This window comes from Dromaius novaehollandiae, chromosome 10, assembly GCF_036370855.1.
Source record: "Dromaius novaehollandiae isolate bDroNov1 chromosome 10, bDroNov1.hap1, whole genome shotgun sequence".
Lineage (NCBI taxonomy): Eukaryota > Metazoa > Chordata > Aves > Casuariiformes > Dromaiidae > Dromaius > Dromaius novaehollandiae.
In genome coordinates, this window is record NC_088107.1 from 3751432 (window position 1) to 3769967 (window position 18536).

The following is an 18536-nucleotide window of genomic DNA, read 5'->3' on the forward strand; positions in this document are numbered from 1 at the left end:
TCCTGCTCAGTTTGCTCTCTGGTATCCCAAGGAAGCTAAAGCAAATCGTTTTACATTGCACTAAGACACAAAGGTTGAGTCCAGCTCAGCAGGCTCGCCTCCCGCCGGAGTGCGGCTCGCCGTCCTGCGCCCTGCGGTCACCCTACGGAGACGGGACCAGGGAATGGGGAGTTCCCTTCAGGCCTGCTTTCTCTATTCTTCTACAGATTTGAGGGCTTGTTTTCTAAATTGCTTTTCTACTTGCCATAAGGGACAATCAATAAGACACTTAAAATCCTGGTATGGAGAAACCTCCACTCACAATTTAATTCAGAAAAACAATTTCATTAGCTATTCATGGGGCAGACACTTAAACAAGTATGTGTCTTTAAGCGTCTCACTTGTTTGGCCATTCTGAAGAAAATTACTGAATACCTTTATATATTAGTGCATGTGCTTAACCAAAGAATCATAAAAACAATTAGGTTGGGAAAAATGAGTTTTTCCACAAGAAATTGTCATTGTTTGTTGAAAACAGCAACAGCAAGACTTCAGCTTTTCAAGGGCTCTTTGGCAAACCTACAGCTTCTTGGATGAAGAGCTGATAAAAAGAGAAACACGCCCCACAGAAGTTCTTTCTTAGCTGAAAATAAAATTTCCAATAAGAAAAGACCTCTTCACTGATACACATTAATGACTTTGACCCTCCATTCACTGCGAAATGTCTAGACTGCCTGAAATAATACTTTCCTTCTTCATCTGAGGATCTCAAAGCGTTTTAATAAATTACAGTTGGGTATAAATTGCTATCACTTTACCAACAGAGAAATGCAGATATGACCTACACGACTGAGGAAGCCAAATACTGAGTGGGTCCCCTGGTCTCTAGCAGACTCTTTGCTAGCAGATTTTTTTTCCCTGTCAGATGATACACATTTAAAAAATGCCTAACCACTAGCTGCACTGTTTAGGAACACCACCACCACCACACAACTCAAAAAGACTGATGCTCTCTAGTCCATGGAGTGAGGATATTGATCTGTTTAGCCTCTCTGCGTAGGACTGCCTGTTTTTCAGATGTCCTCTGTAGTTCTGCAGCTTAATTTTTACTCTGGTGAGAATATGCACGTTCCACTATAAGACCATTATGAAATAACCTGCCCCTTTGGTTCTGTGCAGGTCTGCACACAACAGGCCTGTCTCAGATTTCTGAATCGCTTCCCCAGTATCTGAACACCACAGAGCTGTACGTATCTGCGCAGGTACGTCTTTTCCTGACATTGGGGTATGTAACATCTACATCACACAGACATCTTGCCTAACCGAGTCTGAGTTTATTCACATGACAGTACAGGCGTAGGGTGTTCTCAAGGGGCCACAGCCAATATCAAGGAATACACTTAGCTTCATAGCACATCCGCTGAATGAAACCTGAAGCACAGCAAGGTATGTGGACTTTCACCCACCATCTGTTCCAAGTGATACACTAGCCACTTGCAATTTGCCTTCAGGAGGTAGCTACACTTTAAAACAGACCAAAAGCCTGACTACCAGATACAATATGGGGAACCTGCGTCTAAGCAGGGCAGCAGCACATTCCAGGAGATTACTACTGATGATGCTAAAATACAGCATTTGTGCTATGCTCAAGCACAACTTTGCAGTGACACAGTCAAACATTATCGCCTCCATCTTTCATTGGCCTCCTCACCTCTTATTTTACACTACAGACTTCAGATAACAAGCCAGCCTTGTGCAATTGCATAAACAAGCATGACAAGCATGCCTGCATATGAAACATCTCTAAAGGCAATATTAACACCTCTTCATGAAGGGCTCAACTACATGAGGAACTGATAAAAGGACAACGTGTCCAAGCCACTAGCTCGGTTCCTGGAAATCTGATGGGCTCAGCCCAGTTGTGATACTCAGCCTGTAAACCTGCCCTCGCACATGGAGGCTGACCACCTGTTTAACCCCGTTAGGTCTGGCTTAGGGTATATGCAGAAGGACACGTGTGTTTCTGTTGCTGAGTGCTTTCTTTCCTTTCTTTTTCTAGGGCTGTTAACCTCCAGTTCAGCAAGCACTGAACAATGCCATTTAAAAATGTTTCAGCCTGATGACAGTCCGGGGAGCTGCACCTGTCTCCATGGTCACAAAGAGCAACAGAGGTAAGTGAAGAAGAAGGTCCAGTGACAAAAATGGCAGTCTGACATCCACAGGTAGAGCCAATGTGGCAGACAGCACCACAGACTGTCCTTTGACATTGGGCAAGGCACTTCTCTCAAAGACTTTGTTTCCCAGTTGTAAAATAGACAGCAACGCTGCCTAAACACACATGTTACTCGAAGATAAATACAGTAATAAACATGAACTGCTTCACTTCTGTGGTAACGGGACCCCTCCTGAGTACAGAAAATTGCCATTTCTGCAGTTTTCCTGCTGTAAGTCTACACGATCACATGCTATCCTATTGTGCTACCAGATAATTTTGTAGCAATTTCCTTTCCTAAGATATTTGACTTCACTGTAAGCCAGTTTAATAGCCTATAGATATTAACATGATCCCTTATTTACAATAATGGGACCTTGCAGCTATGCTAGCTTACAGATGCAATTTATTACAGGATGTTACCACAATCCGCAGGCTACGAGACAACATTATGCCTGGTTGTTACAAATGCCATTTTCCTTGCTGAGATAATAAAATAACCCTTTAAGTGATTGGGATTTTGCCTTCTTCTGAATGTCTGTGAAGATTAATCTTACTTTAAAAGCTGCCTTTCCCCTTGTGGTAATGAGAACCTCCATATATCTTGTTTTTAAAGGCATGCCCTTAAAAAATCGTATGTCCTGTTTATAGATTTGAATCTGTGAGCTTGTGGAGCTTCAGGTGGTCAACAGGTGTCCAGGGCACTTGAAAGCAATCTGCAGAGAGTCAACAGTTTGCGAGAGCAGGCTATCTCTCTGCTCTGGAAACCCTCTACCACTTTGCCTGTCTTCCAAGTGACCATCACCACCTGACTCTGGCCTGTCATTTCATTATTCTTGCACTCTGCATGACATTTCAAAACCAAGAACTAACTCCTCCGGAAAGGTTTGGGATGTGGAGAGAGTGGGAGGACTCAGTGCATGGGAGGAGGAAATACTGTTTAACCTACATTGTTTATAACAAATCTTCTATATTAGGCAATGCAATGTTTTTTAGAAAAAGAGAACCAAACTCATTTGTTAGTCCTGTTGTTCCTGAAACCACTGTAGCAATGCAACTGCTGAAATATTTCCCCATTCTTGTTCCCTTGACACATAACATAGAAACTTTACATGATTTTGTTTTCGTATCATCCTGATACCCACGAATGACCCAGATACCCTTGCATTAGACACCACACCGGCCCTGTGCAGACGTACAGTGAGAAGCGCTGCCTTGTCCTGACGCTTCTCCTAACACACGCAAGTCCTTCAGCCCAGAGGTTCCCTCTAGCCACCAGGTACCAGCAGGGCTTAGGCATGCCTGTCCCTGTCTCAGATCCCTCTTGGTTGCAGCCTATGTGGTTTGCACCGTAATTGCTTCCTTCGGGGGCCTCTGGGACTGACTCTGCTCTTAAATGCAGAAGCCGCATTTAACCCTGGGACTGAGAGGCGGCCTCAAGAAGTACTCACCATTGCAAACAGTCTCGCTGCAGCCATGCAGGACTAGCCCTGTGCTTTTCATTCTTCTTACATGAAGACGCAAGACAGATTTGGTTTGGCTCTATTTCTCATTTGATTGAAAACAGCTCTAAATGAGGCCGTGAACTTAAGGCATGCAATTTATCCAGGGAAGTCAAGGACAAGACTCCCAGGGGTCCTTTGCTCAGTACTGGCTTGCTCAAGCGAGGGGAAGAGACAAGCCAAATCCAAACTCTGTCCCCGTTTCAAGCACTCGCAACCCCACCCTACGCCCATCGATGGGTAAACGAAGCCCTGGAAAGACTGGCTAGCAGCAGTTCGAGCTACTTGAGGGGTGCCAAACAGCTGCAAGGTCGTCTGTCGTACACTCCAGCAGCAGGTGGGCAGTCAGTCTCCTACAATGCAGTTTTATCCTTTAAACGCCAAAAACTAATAGCACATATCCTGCTTCCTCCCAAAGTTTTACTCTGTTGCTTTCTCACAGGACGTCCTGCCCCCATTTTTTTTTGGCAATGGCACTATCAAAATATTTACTGGCTAATATATTTATAATATATAATATACTCTAAAAGGCAGCAGCTATCTCCTCTTCATAGCATTTAACTTCCCTGGAGATATCTGGAGAAGCCCATTTGAAAGGAATGGGCTGGAGGGAAGAGTGAAAAACCCAGGAATGTGTGTTGCCAAGGCCTGATCCTGCTTCTTTTTCAATGACATGATAGCTGTGACCATACCTCATCTTCGTAGACCACTAGCTGTGTTTTGCGTAGCTGGATGTAACGATCCTTCCATAATCCCAAAAGTCCCCCACTGCTTTTCTTAATCCAGCCAAATTTCTCTGCGGTTGGAGCAGATTTTGGTTTCTCTGCGACGTCCTCCTTTGTATCCTGCAAGGAGACCAGGAAAAGCAGAAGGGAGAAGGAATTATGTTAAAAGCACTTTCCATCCAGTTGGTGAAGGTCTTCAGGAAGCCTCCCCAGGAAGAAGTTAGCACCCACCACACACAGTCCCTCCCCATGCTGACCAGATCACCAGGGGAAAAACGTGGGACCAGCCTGCCATTTTCCAGGGAAAACTTCTGCAAGGGAGAGGAAAACTCAGCCGGGTCCCTCCCCAGAGCCAGACCTTTGGGACAGGATTGGGGAATGGGCATGGACCCTGGCCGACCCGAGGGGACTCAGGATGGCAGTGAGTCAGTCCACCCTGCTCCGTTGCTCCCTGTAGGTCTCTGCTCCTCTCTCCACGAAGGTACTCCAGAGGCTCCTGGAAGACCAGCACCCTCCTCTCAGCTTTGCTCCTCAAAGTCTCTGACAAGCCCTGAGTCTCCGAGAGGACGGATCTTGCTACCAGTGGAGTCAGTGGCACCACTCATATTTTGGCCTTTCTGCAAGCTCCTCCAGGTCTCGCTTTGCACCCAGACCTCGGCCGCTCCTGCCCTGCACGTGCACCAACACGGCAGCCTGCGCTGCGCACACATTCACAACTGCTTTGCTCTTCTCTTCCCTTCGGTTACGACGGCACTGCAAGACCCTCACAGCCGACACAGGTTTGCCCCAAACCTGTTGCCCTGGGCGGCTGTACAGCGCGAGGGCCAGGAGTTTATCTCAGCAGCACTACCACGTTCTGGCCCTGGCTGTGCTCCTGCCGCGGGCTCCTCTGCGGTTTGCCGGCAGCGGAAAGCACTGCCAGAGAAGGCAGCACCACGACTGCTTTTTGCCCAAGGTATTTTACAGCCATGACCAGTCAAGACTCCCTTCCCTCCCTCAGCTGCCATGAACCTCTCTCCTGCCTCCCTTTTCCCTTCCCCAGACCTCGACCACCGCCTGAGTGGATTCTCCTGCTGGGGTCAGTGCCAGGCCTGGGCTGGCACACCGTGGCCCAAGAAGCCACGTATCTCCGTGGCTTCGTGGTGCCCCTGCTCTGGAGCGTGTCGTGCCTCCTCCTCGTAGCTGTTCCCCATGCTCAGGACGCAGAGGGCGAGGAGTGAAAGCACTGCCCAGCGTCGTCTGCGTGGCTTTACTCTGCTTCTGCCAAAGAGATGCTGACGACCGTTCACGTTTTCTAGCCTTTGCACTGCTCTGTGGCCTGGGTTTAGTCCTCACTTTGTGACGTGCGGCTGGGCAAGGAGACAGAAACTGCTGGCTGTGAGCGCGGAGGTGCAGCGGCACCGACGGCTCAGGCCCGGCAGCCCCGCAGCAGGGACCATGTTCCCCGCTGCTGGTTTTTCCTTCCACAGACACCTGCAAGGGGTGCGGGCAGATCTGAATGCCCCCAGCGCGCTGCGTTTTGAGCCCGCTGGCTTTCCGGGCTGATTAAAATGGGAGAACATGACTTTCCTGCCTTAAAAAATAATCAGGACTGTCCAGTGTCAATAGTCTCCTTGAACGGACAAAGGAAACCCAAGACGGGGGCGGTGGGGCCATCAGCCCTGGCCGCTGACTATGAACACGAAAGGCGTCCTCCCCTCCGGGGCACCGCAACAAGCCTTTGCTTCTTTGCTTCCCTTGCACACGCAAGGAAATGCAACGTGCAGCAGAAGGAGCCGACGCCGCACACTCCCATGGCCAGAGGGAGCAGGGATGGAGCGAGCGCGCGCGGACGAGTGCCAGGAGCTCAGCACCAGCTCCGCGGCAGGGGAAGGCCTCGCTAGCACACTTGTGTTCGTGCAGCAGCCTCGTCACGAACCCGCCCTTGGACAGCAGCTGCCATCTGGGTAAGCCGTGACTCGGAAGGGGGATTTGCACCAGGGAGGAGAATGGATTAAAGGCACTGTGTACGGGCACTTACTCCATTCCCCAGGACAGGTTTGGAAGGCTTCACTTTCGCAGGTAGGATCAGGTGCGGACGGAGAAGAAGAAATGCCAGCAATGGCGTATTGCCTGGCCTAAGTCCTGTGGGAATCGCACTTTGTAGCAGTTGCTTCAGTTGTACTGAGCTGGGCTTGAAAAGGCCACAACACAGGATGACGAACCATGAACAAGTTTTCCGGGAAGTGAGGGGTACTGTATTTTTTTAAACGCAACTTTTTAGGTTGCCAGGAAGTTGAGTTCAGTTGTGATCTGCTACTTCAGCAAACATCAAGTGCTGCACAAATATAGACCTGTTGATTTCCTGATCGAGCACCCTTTTGATGTCATTTTTAGATAACTGGGCACTGACTTTAATCTCACTCTGAGCAGTTTTGCATGGCTGTAGCTGTACAAAGAGTTTAGTACAGCGACTCGAGACCAGCAGCTGCCAAGCCCTCTGTTATTCCCAAATGCTTTTACAGCTTAGAGGCTGGGGTTTTTTTTTTTGCTTTGCAGATGAACTTTTACTATTCTTTTCCCTCACCTAGCAGATGGTGGAAAGGTTTTCAGAAAACACACAGCAACTGTCTCTCTGTGACCAATTACTTTGCCCTGCAGAGTGAAAACTACCTCATCTGCTCTGGTTTTAAAATAAAACTGCTGCAAAGACGCAGCAGTTCCCTTCTTAAAGCCTGACCTGCCCTATCAACCACTGAGGTTCGAGTTCATTCTCACACCTGCGCTTCGCTGGGAGAGGCAGAGCTGCAGTGCTGCACCGGGCTCGTGGGGCAGCCCGTGCTCGCGCGAGGCTCCCGCCGCCCTCGCGCCAACGTTTCGGGCTCGGCAACAGCAGCTCTTCTGCACAGCATTGCAGGACCTCCCGCTCCGGCTTAACTGGTCTCTGCCGTGCTGGGAGCCGGCATGCAGGGGAGAAACCCGGCCGGTTCGCCCTCCCGGCGTCACTGGCCCTCCGCCTGTGCCAGCATCCCGGCGCTCTGCGGGAGCATCCGCAGAGGGGCCGAGCGGGAATCCCAGGGCCCTGTCTCCCCCCGCCGAGCGGCCCTGGGCAGCCGAAGCACACGGCTCTTCCCCCTTCTAGAGCAGCTCCCCAGGCCAAATATCATCAGGAAAAGGATGTAAAACCCGCCGCTGCACTGGTGGCACTGCTACGTCTGCGTGGGGTGACGCTGCAGGGACGGGGACGCTTGCATTGCCACCACGGGCCTTTCCGCCCAGCCTTTTCTCTTCCCTGCTGCACTGCGAGCTCTTTGCAGCCTCCCGGACGAGGGAGAGGAGATGAGGTGGAGACTGCTGCTCTCAGCAGCGGAGACCAGCCTGGGCAGCGTGCTCCGTCCCCCGCCTCGCGCAGCGGTCACCTGAGCCCGCAGCCCGCCAGTCCCTGCTGCAGGATAAATTTACAGGGCTCAGTGCCGCGGTCACCGGGCGCCAGGGCACTGTCAGACCGCCGGAGCCGGGCTTGCGGCTTAGCCGCGTCCGTCAGGCCCGCACGGGGACACGGCGCAGCTGCGGCCATCCCTTGCCCACGGGTTAAGGGCACTGAAAAAAATTTCGTGATGCAACATGAATGTTTGCTCCTGCAAAGAGCAAGAAAAGCCTTAGAAAACACAGCTGACTTTTTTGTGGATTATCTTTACGGCCTGCTCGTGCCATCCCCGTGATGGCAATACAATGTATTAGCAAGGGAGGTTTGTCGGAGAAGGGCCCCGGGGGACCGGGCCTTGGTGTCCGCGCCGGGCTCGTGGCCTCCGATGCCACGACTGAAATTGGAGCACAGCACAGAGATGACTTGCTATCGTTAATTTGGCTTCATGCGGGTATTCCTTCTGCTGGAGGCTGGATACACTCGGATATCCTTTCCAGGATACTCTTGGGCTCAACTCACTCCTGACACTGGTGTAAATTCAAGAGAGAAGAGACTAAGACTAAGCCCACGGACATCAGCCAAGCAGGCCAGCGTGAATGAGGGACAAGCTGAGTTATCCTACACTGGCTGAAGCCAGGGGCGTCAGTCCCAAAAACAACGCACATGAGTCATTTGTGCAATTTAATCACGGTGACATTAGAAGTGAAACATGAGTTTCACTCTTACAGCCTGGTTTACGCTTACATTTTAAGTGCAGCAGGGATGTAAAATGAGACGGTATGTGATTTATTTTTATTGAACAATCAGGCCGTTATTTCTACTGTCCCTTGCCCTCCTTCTGCTGTATTTTAAGGGCCTACAAAACCACACACTTTTCATGTCTTCTAATAAAACACACAGGCACAAACACCCGAAACAGGGTGGCGTTTTCACAAGTTACATGTACTGCACCAAAGTGTCAAACTCAGTTACAGTAACTTCATTTAAAACAAGCAACTAGTGGAAGTAGTTCATCCCATACCGGTGTACAGCAGGACACCCTGATGCGTGCCATGGGGAGACAGCCTGCGCCTCCAGACCTCGGCTCCTTCTCCCCGCGTTAGGTCAAGCCTGGGTGCTATCGCTCCCACTTCTCCCTGCCCTGCAGGCGCAAACCGTTTCACTGGTGAGAACACGCGCAGACCCACACGAAGCTTGCGAAACCGCATCTGCCGCCCTCTCTTGCGAGCGGCCCCCGCGGATTCGTTTCTCGTTAACGAAGAGCGAGCTGGCCCCGGGCCCCGGGATGCGGCCGCCGCTGTGAGCCCGCTGGGCCGGGCCCTCGACGGAGGACGGCAGCTGGAAGCCGCCTCTGTGATGTGGATTAATGTCATGGATGCCGGCGGATAATAACAACTTCGAGTCGCCACCAGCGCGGCTGCCTCGCCGCCTCCCAACTGTCATTGCCTGTTTTGGAAAACCCTCATCCCTGCCGCCGGGTTTTGGGAGCTGAAGCCAGGGGCGGGGTGGGGAGGCGGCGGTGGCCGCGCTTCCCCGGCCGGGGTCCCGGCAGCGGGCCGGCTGCACGAGCAGCGAAACCGCGCCGAGGAAGGGAAGGAGAAATAACGACGTGGCCAGCCGAGCGGAGGGAACGGCCTGTCCAACTCCGAACGAATCCGTGGCATTTCAAGCGGTCCGCAGCGGGATGGGTCATCGGGGCGCGACCGCACGTACGGGAAACCGTCCCGGCGAGGAGGAGCGTGGGTGCCTTCCTCGTGGGGTGAAGCCCACCCCAAGCCGGGGGGCAGCGACGTCCCGAGGCTCGGGGTCCGCAGCCCGCAGCCCCGCAGCGGCCCGGCACGAAGTTTAAATCCCCCCGGGCTGCCGGGACGCGGGCAGCACCAGCCCCCGGGGCGGCCCGGCACCGGCACCGGCACCGGCGCAGGGCGGCGGCCGTGGCCGGGGGGGCCCCGTGTCCCCGGGCTCCCGGCGCGGCCCGTCCCGTCCCGTCGCGGCGGACTCACTTGCTCCATGGCGCGGCGGGCCGGCCCCGCCGGGAGCTCCTCGCCGCCGCTCAGGGGCTCCGCGGCCGCCGGCGCGGCTCCGGGCGGGCGGGCATGCCGAGCCGAGCCGAGCCGAGCCGGGCCGGGCCGGGCCGGGCAGAGCCGAGCCGGGCCGGCGGCTCGCGGCTCCGCAGCAACTTCGCGCGGAGCAGCAGCAGCGCCGGGTTTCCGGCGGCTCGGGAGCTGCGAGCGCGGCGCGGCTCAGAGGAGGCGGGGATGCCCCCTCCTCCGGCCCCGGCGCCCGCCCTGGCCCGGCCCCCGCCTGGCCCGGCCCCGGCCCCGGCCCCGGCCCCGCTCAGCCCGGCCCGGCCCGGCCCGGCCCCGCCGCCCCTTTGTGCGCCGGCCGCGCCCGCCGCCGGCAGCGCTGGGGCTGGGCTGGGGCACGGGAAGGGGCCGCGTCCCGGGGGTGCGACGGGGACCCGGCATGGGACGGGGCTCCCGGGGGTGGGACAGGGACACCGGGGTGCGACAGGGACCCGGCATGGGACAAGGACCCTGGTGTGGGACAGGGATCCCAGGCTGGGACAGGGACCCTAGGATGCAACAGGGACCCGGCATGGGACGGGGGTCCGGGCTGGGCTGGGGCTCCTGGGGTTGGACAGGGACCCCGGGATGGGACAGGGACCCAGCATGTGACAAGGACCCTGGTGTGGGACAGGGAACCCGGGGTGAAACGGGGCTCCCAGCATGGGACAAGGAACCCAAGGGTGGGACGGGACTCCTGGGGTGGGACAGGGACCCCGGGATGGGACAGGGACCCAGCATGGGACAAGGACCCTGGTGTGGGACAGGGAACCCGGGGTGAAAAGGGGCTCCCAGCATGGGACAAGGAACCCAAGGGTGGGACGGGACTCCTGGGGTGGGACAGCGTCCCCGGAGGTCTCTCATCGTCCTCTGAGGTAGGACGAGGTCCCTAGGGTAGGACAGTGTCCCTGGGGGTCAGATGGGGATGTTGGGGTGGGATGGTGTCTTTGGGGTAGGACAATGTCCCTTGGGCTGGGACAAGCCCCCCAGGATGGGACGGGGTCCCTGGAGTTTGACAGTGTCCCCGGGGTGGGACAGTGTCCCCGGGGGTGGGAGAGAGTCCCAGGGGGCAGACGGGGTCCCTGGGGTAGCACCCCTCCTTCTCGGCGGCAGCGTTGGAGGATGGCAAAAACCTCGTAAGGTCCCCGCAGGCCCTGGTGTCCCGCGGGGCCGGCTGGGGTGCCGGTGCCACCCTGCCATCGCTCGCCCTCAGCACTCGCCGGCCCCTCTGCAGCGAGGCCGAACAGGGCTCACCCGAGCGCACGGGAGGCAGCGGACGGGATTACATCGACATTTATGTGCAAATCCGTATTCTGAGCCGGGAAACCCGGCTGCCACCGCCTCGGCTCATCCCCCCTGTGCAGCAGCTCATCCCACCATGGCCAAGGCTGCCCCGCCGGGCCCCGCGGGGACGGGGGCCGCTCAGCACGGCTGCGCGTGCCACAGCGTGGCATCGCCCGGCAGTGCTTTATTTCCTCAGGGTTTTGATCCAAAAACACCCCTCGCCTCTCCGAACGCGCCGCTCGGGTCCGCACAGCGGAGGCCGGGAGAGGAGCTGCCTGCTCGCTATTAATACGCCGAGGGGAAGCGTCGGGAAGCGGGACGAGCTATTTCAGCTGAAAGACAATGTTGGCACCAGAACAAGTGAGGCTAAAACGGGACAGGAATAAATTTAGCCTGGAAGAAGAGGGGCCCCGATCCGCCACCGGCACGGCTTCTCCGCCAGCGCGGCGGGGAGAGGAAGCATCAGGGAAGAAACCCGAGACCAGCCCTCGTGCCTGCAGCGGTGCTTCCGCGCCCGCCCCGCGGCGCCCGGTTTAGCGCTAGCTCCAAAATAGCAGAGGAAGTGACCGCGCTGCAATTGCAAAACGCAAACAGGTTGTGGTCGCTATCTCAATCTAGGCTTGCACGACGCCGCGTGTCAGCATCCCAGCCCACGGCTTCGGCTGCTTAATTTTAGACGGAGCGGGGAGGTTGTGCCGCGCGCAGGCTCCGCAGCGGAGGCTCACGGCGCGCAGTGGTAAAATCGGCACTAATCATCCGCTGCCCAAAGCGTGGAGCTTCCCGGCGGCCGGCCGGGGTGGCCCTGTCCCCACGCCATGGCTTCCGAGCCCGCTGGTCGGCGTCGTGAATTTGGGGCATGCATCTAGCTGGAGAAATGGTTTCAGTTCGGATCAAACTGGGGCAAAGCAAAAGCAGTCCCCCAGGCGCTCCCTTCTCAGAGCAGCCCGGAATGGTGGGTTTGAGGAGAAATGCAAGGTTGGTGTTTGCAGATCAGCTGAGCCTTTTAAAACCTTTAACCCCCTCCCGTCGTTTCCATCTAAAAAGTTAATCACCACCTTCCCCAAAAAAGCTCCAAAACGCCGGCGGGGCATTTCTGCAGCGCTTCGTTGCAACGCTGCTGGAACAAACACTTAGATATTTGGAGGTATATTTTTCGTTTTAATCTGAAAACATCTCATGCCTAACAAGCTGGTGGCAATCACTGCTGCGCCGGCAGCAGCTGGGCAGGCGGCCTCCTGCCAGCCACGCGAGGGCCGAATCCGCCGCCCCGCCGGGAAGGGCTGCGCGAGCCCCTGCGGTAGCGCAGACTCGCCGGGATCCCCAGTGCTCACGGCCCGAGGGGAGACCCCTGCCCTGCCGTCGCTTGAGAAGCAGCCTGGCATAAAGCGGATTAAGCAGGGATTTACAGCAAGTGCCGGGAAATAAACTCTTCCACGTGCGGGCTTATCTCGTTAGCCTGCCGTATCCGTGGATGAGTTTTAAAGGTGTTGCACGTGACTCCCAGCACCCAGCGCAAACTGCCCGGTGCAAAACAAAACCCTGCTCCGACGGCGAGGGTTTTCCTACTGCCACCGCGCGCCGGGGCCCAGCCACCTCCGAGCCCTCACGCGGGCAGCCGGGAGCTTTCGGGGGGCGAGACGCCAGCATCGCTCCCAGCTACGGGCACAGCAAACCATTCCCTTTGCTCTGTTTGAGCGATGCAAACTGCAGCCTCAGGAAAAGCAGAGGGCGGCTCTCACTCGCCCTGCGCCGGGGTGCAGGGGCCGCGGTGCCGGTGCAGCACCGCCGCATGCAGCCCGCTCCGGCCGCTTGCCGAGGGAAAGGCCGCAACGTGCCCGCGCACGCTCGCCCCAGGCTGCGAGCTTTGCAAATCAGCCTCTGCTCCGCAAACGACTGGGTATCGGGGTTTTTTTTCCCCTGCAGGTTGATGCATGTGCCTTTACTGTCCGCTGCTGCTGCAGGCTTGGCTCATTAAGTCAAGTGACATTTGCAGATGCCATTTTGCAGCCGGCGCTGGGCTCTCTTGCTATTAAGGAGTATTTTCCCTCGCTGCGTCATTCCTAGGACCAGCTCAGATATGCAGGACGACCCCCCCGGCGCCGAACCAGCTTTGTTAGCGGTCGCGTTCGGATTGATGTGGCAGAAAGCCCGCGGGTGCCTGGGGCGCACAGAGCCCTGGCTGCCCAGGCCCCTGCAGCGAAGCAGCCCACCAGCCCCGTTTGCCTCCCGCCGGGAAGCGGGGTTGAGGCCGGCCGAGCTGCATTTCTCCGCAGAGCGGCCGGGCCGCGGCGGCGTGCTGCCATCCCCACCTAGTGCCGGCCGCGCGCACCGGCTGCCTCCGAGGGCCTCGCCGCGCTCCGGCACCCGCCGCGGCTCCCCTGCCCCGGCACCCGCCGCGGTTTCCCTGTCCCGGCACCCACCGGGGCGATGGTGCTGCAGGAGCAGCTGGTTTTCGTGGTTTCCTCCCTGCTTTGCAGCCCCCGGCACGGCCCCTCTGGGTGCTGCGTTTGCAAACGCGCCACCACCTTCTCCCCGAGGAGGTTGGAGGACACGTGGGTTTGGTGGCCTTGTCCGCGGCGCTTCCCGAGGAGGTGGCACGGAGCTCCCTCCCTCCGGTCCGCGCGTGTCGCAGCTCCTCCGCGGTGCCATCCCGTCGGGGCGCCAGCACGTCCCCCATAACGTCCCCGTTGCGGACGTCTAGGGCAGAGCACAAGCTTGGGAGATACCTCCCCAGCCTGAGTCTTCTCCTGCCAACCTCCAGCCTCGGCAGATCAGGAGCCAGAGACGGCGGCTTCTGACTTTCCTTCCACTGATTCCTCCTGCCGCTCACGAAGCCGCGTGGGACTTTGCTTCCCCGACAGCCCTGCGGCAGAGGGTGACGCGGCCCGACGAGGTGCCTGCGTTGGGCTGTCTGGAGCCTGCGCCCTGCGTGTCAGCCAGCGGCACCGCGTCTTGTCTTGGACAAGGCGGTGAGCAATCGTCCCCTGCTCGCCCACGCCGGCCCGCGTGGTTGCGTGGACTTGCCGCATCCTCCTCGACCACCTCCTGACGCCGTCGCTGTCACTATCGCCGTTTGCAGCCCTGGAGATGGATGGAAATAGCTCCGGGGTCTTCGGGCCGCATCCGGCATGGCCTGGAAAGGTTGGAGAAGCGCCTGCTTTCCGTGCGCCCCGTCTGCCCCCGTCCTGGCTGCGGTGCAGGATGCAAAGCGCAGCGGAGATTCAGCACGCACGCGATCGCAAGGGAAGATGTTGTAAAGTAAGGTTTAAAGTTTTCTTATCCAGGGTTTTATTTGCATTATTTAACCGCAGCGGGAGTGAGGGACAACGTAGCCTCCTTCACCTTTCGGTGTGCAACGAAAACCAAAGAGCCCAGCCCTGTTTCCCCGTGGAAGGAAACCCCTTCCCTGGCAGCTGGGGCTTTTGCAGGATTGCTTCCTCCCACCGGTTAATGAACGAGGCTGTTCAGCAGCACCCGCTGAATCAGATATCGCCTAAAACCCAACTGATTTCTGCGTAATTGGGCAGTAATGGCCATTTAACCGGCAGAGCCTTTAGGAAGCTGCAGCCTCCTCACCGCAGTCGTTAGCAGCCTCTGTCTCCGCACTCAGAGCCTGGCCAATGTTGGATTTCTTTTTTAATTTTTTTCCCCCAGTCTAAAAACATTAATTTGCCATTCAAGGCTAAAAATTGTGTCGGACATCCCGCTCTGCTCCGAGGCGTAACCACGCTTTACTGCGGACGAGAGGGTTTGCCCCAAGCTCCCGCCTCATTCAGAAAGAAATTAAGCACAGTTTTGTCCGGGCTCGTTTCGATCCGCAGCGTGGAAACGGAGGCAGCTGGCCCGTGCGGGGAGCCGGCACTGCCCGAAGCCGTGGGGAGCCGGAGGTCCCGGCCCCTCGGCAGCTCTGCCGGTGCCTCTGCGCTGGCGCCCGCCTCTGCCAGGTGGAGCTGCTCCACCGCCGCCGAGCAGCCCGGGCGCCCTCTCGGCAGCGCGAATATTCATTGGTATGTTTATTATATTTGTTATATTGCCCGGCTTGAGAAAAGAGCAAAACTCTTCTGCCGCCCCGGGCCCACCGGCACCGGCAGATTCATCCCCCTGCCAAAACCAGGTCTTGCAACCTTCGCCGTTGGCCCGGGCTCAGCCGGTGGCGTTCGTCCTCCCTGCGCTGGCTGAAACCAGGGCTGTGCTACATCCCTAAATAGCTGCTTTTTGGGGACAGGTGGGTCGTAGCAAACTATTTTTCTGGAAACCGGCCACGTCTGGTTTTGTTCCCTTCTCCTAATTCAAGACCAGGCAAACGGTTGGTTTTTTCCTCCAATTTATCGATGTTTCCCCCACAAGGATCGGGCGCCTGGGACTGCTCGGTCCCTGGAGCCACAGTCAGCAGCGGAGCTTCGAAGCACCGAAAATTGTTTCTAAACTTCCCGATCCACCTTTTGGATATTTTCACAGGCTGAATCCGTAGGGGATCTCTCCTTTTTATTTCTTCCCAGCAGCAAGGTGACATTTTGACTAGGCTGAGTGATTTTCTTTTGGGCTATAGCAGTTTCTGACATCTTTCTGCAGGGGATTGAGATAGCAAACGTGCCGGAGAGGAACCGCTGTGGGTCTCTCTCGTGCCGCAGGAAAGTGGGGTGGGGGGAGCCTGATTGAAGCCCCCGGCGATGCCGGCTGAACCACGTGCGGCTGCAGCCCCTGCTCCCGGCTGAGCCCCCAGCCCGGCGCCCCGCTTCCTCCCCACCACACGTTGCCTCTCTTTTGCAACCTGTCTAGATGTGGCTTCATCCAGATTCAGGAAAAAGGGAAAAAGCAGGTGGATCCAGCATAAATTTCCTGGAAATTCCCCTGGGTTTGCGGAGCAGGAGCCACGTCGGGGCAGAGCATCAGCAGCCTCCGCGACCCCGTGGCCACAGGACCTAAGATGATGAGCAGAGCGAGCAGAAGCCGTTGGAGTGGCATGGATATGGATGGAGAAATACGGCTTTCTCCGTGGGCCGTGCGACCTGCAGGGCCGGGAGGAGACGGAGCCCGTCCGTCCTCGCCTGGGGACAGCAGCAAGGTTTGTCCTGCTCCTCGCACCGGTTTCCGGCACCTTGGAGCCCTGGACCTGCGGCAGCTCCCCTGGGAGTGGGCACCGGGACTGATGGGACAGCGTTTAACCGCTCCCACCACTCCGGTTCTGCTCCTGCTCTTCCCCGCGTGTCTCTCTCGACGCGTGTCCCGTACACGTGTTACCCCATCTGACGGCCCCGCTCCGCACGCGGCACTGAGCTGTCCTGGCGCCGGTGCCCACGTAATGTGCTCCGTCCCAAAGGCCTCGGGCTTTTTTAATGTTTAAAAGAATATTCGTAGGGGCTGGCCAAGCTGGGGGGGGGGGCAGGATGCCGGGGCAGTGCTGGGGGGGTGCAGGGCAGGATGCGAGGGGGATGCGGGGGACACGGGGCGGATGCTGGGGCAGAGCGGTGCGGGGTGCCCGGGGACCAGTGCCGGGGGGACGTGAGCACTGCCGCGGGGGCCGTGCCATGGGCACAGGTGGGATGCCCAGCGGGTTGCAGGGGGATGCTGGGAGGATGCCGGGGGGCAGTGCTGGGGGGGCTGTGCCAGAGGATGCCCGGAGGACACAGGCAGGATGCAGGGGGGATGCTGGGGGGATGCAGATGGGATGCTGGGGGGATGCAGGCAGGGAGAGGCACGGGATGCCCGGGGGCAGTGCAGGCGGGGTGCCGGGGGGTGCAGGCAGGATGCCAGAGGATGCCCGGAGGACACAGGCAGGATGCAGGGGGGATGCCGGGGGATGCAGATGGGATGCTGGGGGGATGCAGGCAGGGAGAGGCACGGGATGCCCGGGGGCAGTGCAGGCGGGGTGCCGGGGGGTGCAGGCAGGATGCCAGAGGATGCCCGGAGGACACAGGCGGGATGCCAGGGGGATGCCGGGGGATGCTGGCGGGATGCCGATAGGTGCCGGGGGAATGCAGACGGGACACAGGCGGGATGCCGGGGGGATGCAGGCGGGATACCGAGGGAATGCAGGCGGGATACCGAGGGAATGCAGGCGGGATGCAGGCAGGACGCCGGGGGGATGCAGGTGGGATGCAAGCGGGATGCTGGGGGATGCCGGCGGGATGCCGGGCGCCCGGGCCCCTCCGCTGCCGCCGGGCCGGGCCGGGCCCTCCCCGCCGCCTCCGCCTCCCCCCCGGAGCATCCCCCCGCCTCCGCGCGGGCTCCGCGGCCGCTTTAAAAGGCGAAGCTCCCCCCTCCGCCCAGCCCCGGCACAGCAGAGCCGCCGGGCCAGCAGCGCGCACCATGCCCGCCGCAGCCGGGAAGGGCAGCGCGGCCGGGGCCGGGGCCGGGGCCGGGGCCGGGGCCGGTGGGGCCCCCCCGGCCGCCTGCCTCTGCCTCCTGGCGCTGGCCGCCGCCGCCGGGGCCGCCGCGCAGCCCCCCCGCGCCGTCTACACCAACCACTGGGCCGTGCGGCTGCGGGGGGGCCCCGCCGAGGCCGCCCGCCTCGCCGCCGCCTACGGCTACGCCAACCTGGGCCAGGTAGGAGCCCCGCGCCGGGGGGGCCGGAGCTCGGGGGGGCCCGGGCCGGGGAGGTGCCGCGGGTCCCCGGCAACGGGGAGGGATGGGGGCATCGCGGCGGGGCCCGGCAGCGGGCGGGGAGGGGGTGCTCTGAGCCCACCCCGTGCCCGGCCCCGGTGCCCTGGGGCGGCCGGGCCCCGCGTCCCGTCCCGCCCCGTCCCGGCCGGTTTCCACCGCAGCGCGAAGCCCGCGCGGGCGCCGGTAGCGGCTGCCGTTTTCGCACGAGTGATTCCCATCCCCGGGAAGTTCATTTGTGGGTTTAGCAAACTCCGGACTCTCCAGCCCCGGTTTATCTAAGATCTCGGGAGCACAAGGAACTTTTGGTCTTTTGCTTTTCATCCCCTGAAGCGCGTTTATGGCTTAAAGGCGACTTTCATCCCGGCAGCGCCCCTTCCTCGGAGCTCGTTTCATCTCTCCTGTAAGTGCTCCAGATGTGGGTTGGTGGCCTCGGAGCTGCCTCCGGAGTCTGTCGCGCCGCCTCTCCCCCCCAGCCCGGTGGCTCTGCCGCCCGGCGCTGCCCTGGCCGGGTGGCTCTGCAGTTCGTCTGGCTGCAGATGGTGTCTCCTGAGCTGAACGGCAAATTATAACCTCGCTTTAACTATGCTTAAAAATAAGGTGGAAATGTGAGGTGGCAGGGTGCTGTGTGAACGGATCCAGAGGAGGAGGCTGGGTCAGGGACACGGTCTCCTGCGCTGGTGCCCGCTGTCCCGCAGCGGATGCTCTGCCTGGATCCCACCCCGCCGTGTGCGGTCCCCTCAGCTGCCGCGCTCTCCTCTA

General features: G+C 58.7%; 2 protein-coding genes across 3 annotated transcripts in view; one reads left to right on the top strand and one right to left on the bottom strand.

Moving 5' to 3' along the window:
* The window catches only part of PLEKHO2 (pleckstrin homology domain containing O2), a 31171-nt gene extending 21047 nt beyond the window's left edge, over nucleotides 1–10124 (bottom strand). The window contains exons 1-2 of one of the 2 annotated variants that reach the window (XM_064517886.1): nucleotides 9828–10124; nucleotides 4386–4538 (exon numbers count right to left, since the gene is read on the bottom strand). In XM_064517886.1, coding sequence (XP_064373956.1) covers nucleotides 4386–4538; nucleotides 9828–9836 — 162 coding nt within the window. In that variant the 5' untranslated portion in view covers nucleotides 9837–10124. Of the gene's footprint in view, nucleotides 1–4385; nucleotides 4539–8845; nucleotides 8894–9827 lie in introns of those variants that run through there. The other variant, XM_064517885.1, reaches the window with a different exon arrangement.
* A 7324-nt stretch (nucleotides 10125–17448) lies between these two features.
* The window catches only part of PCSK6 (proprotein convertase subtilisin/kexin type 6), a 50095-nt gene continuing 49007 nt past the window's right edge, over nucleotides 17449–18536 (top strand). Inside the window, exon 1 of the mRNA XM_064517884.1 lies at nucleotides 17449–17720. Coding sequence (XP_064373954.1) covers nucleotides 17484–17720 — 237 coding nt within the window. The 5' untranslated portion in view covers nucleotides 17449–17483. The remainder of the gene's footprint in view (nucleotides 17721–18536) is intronic.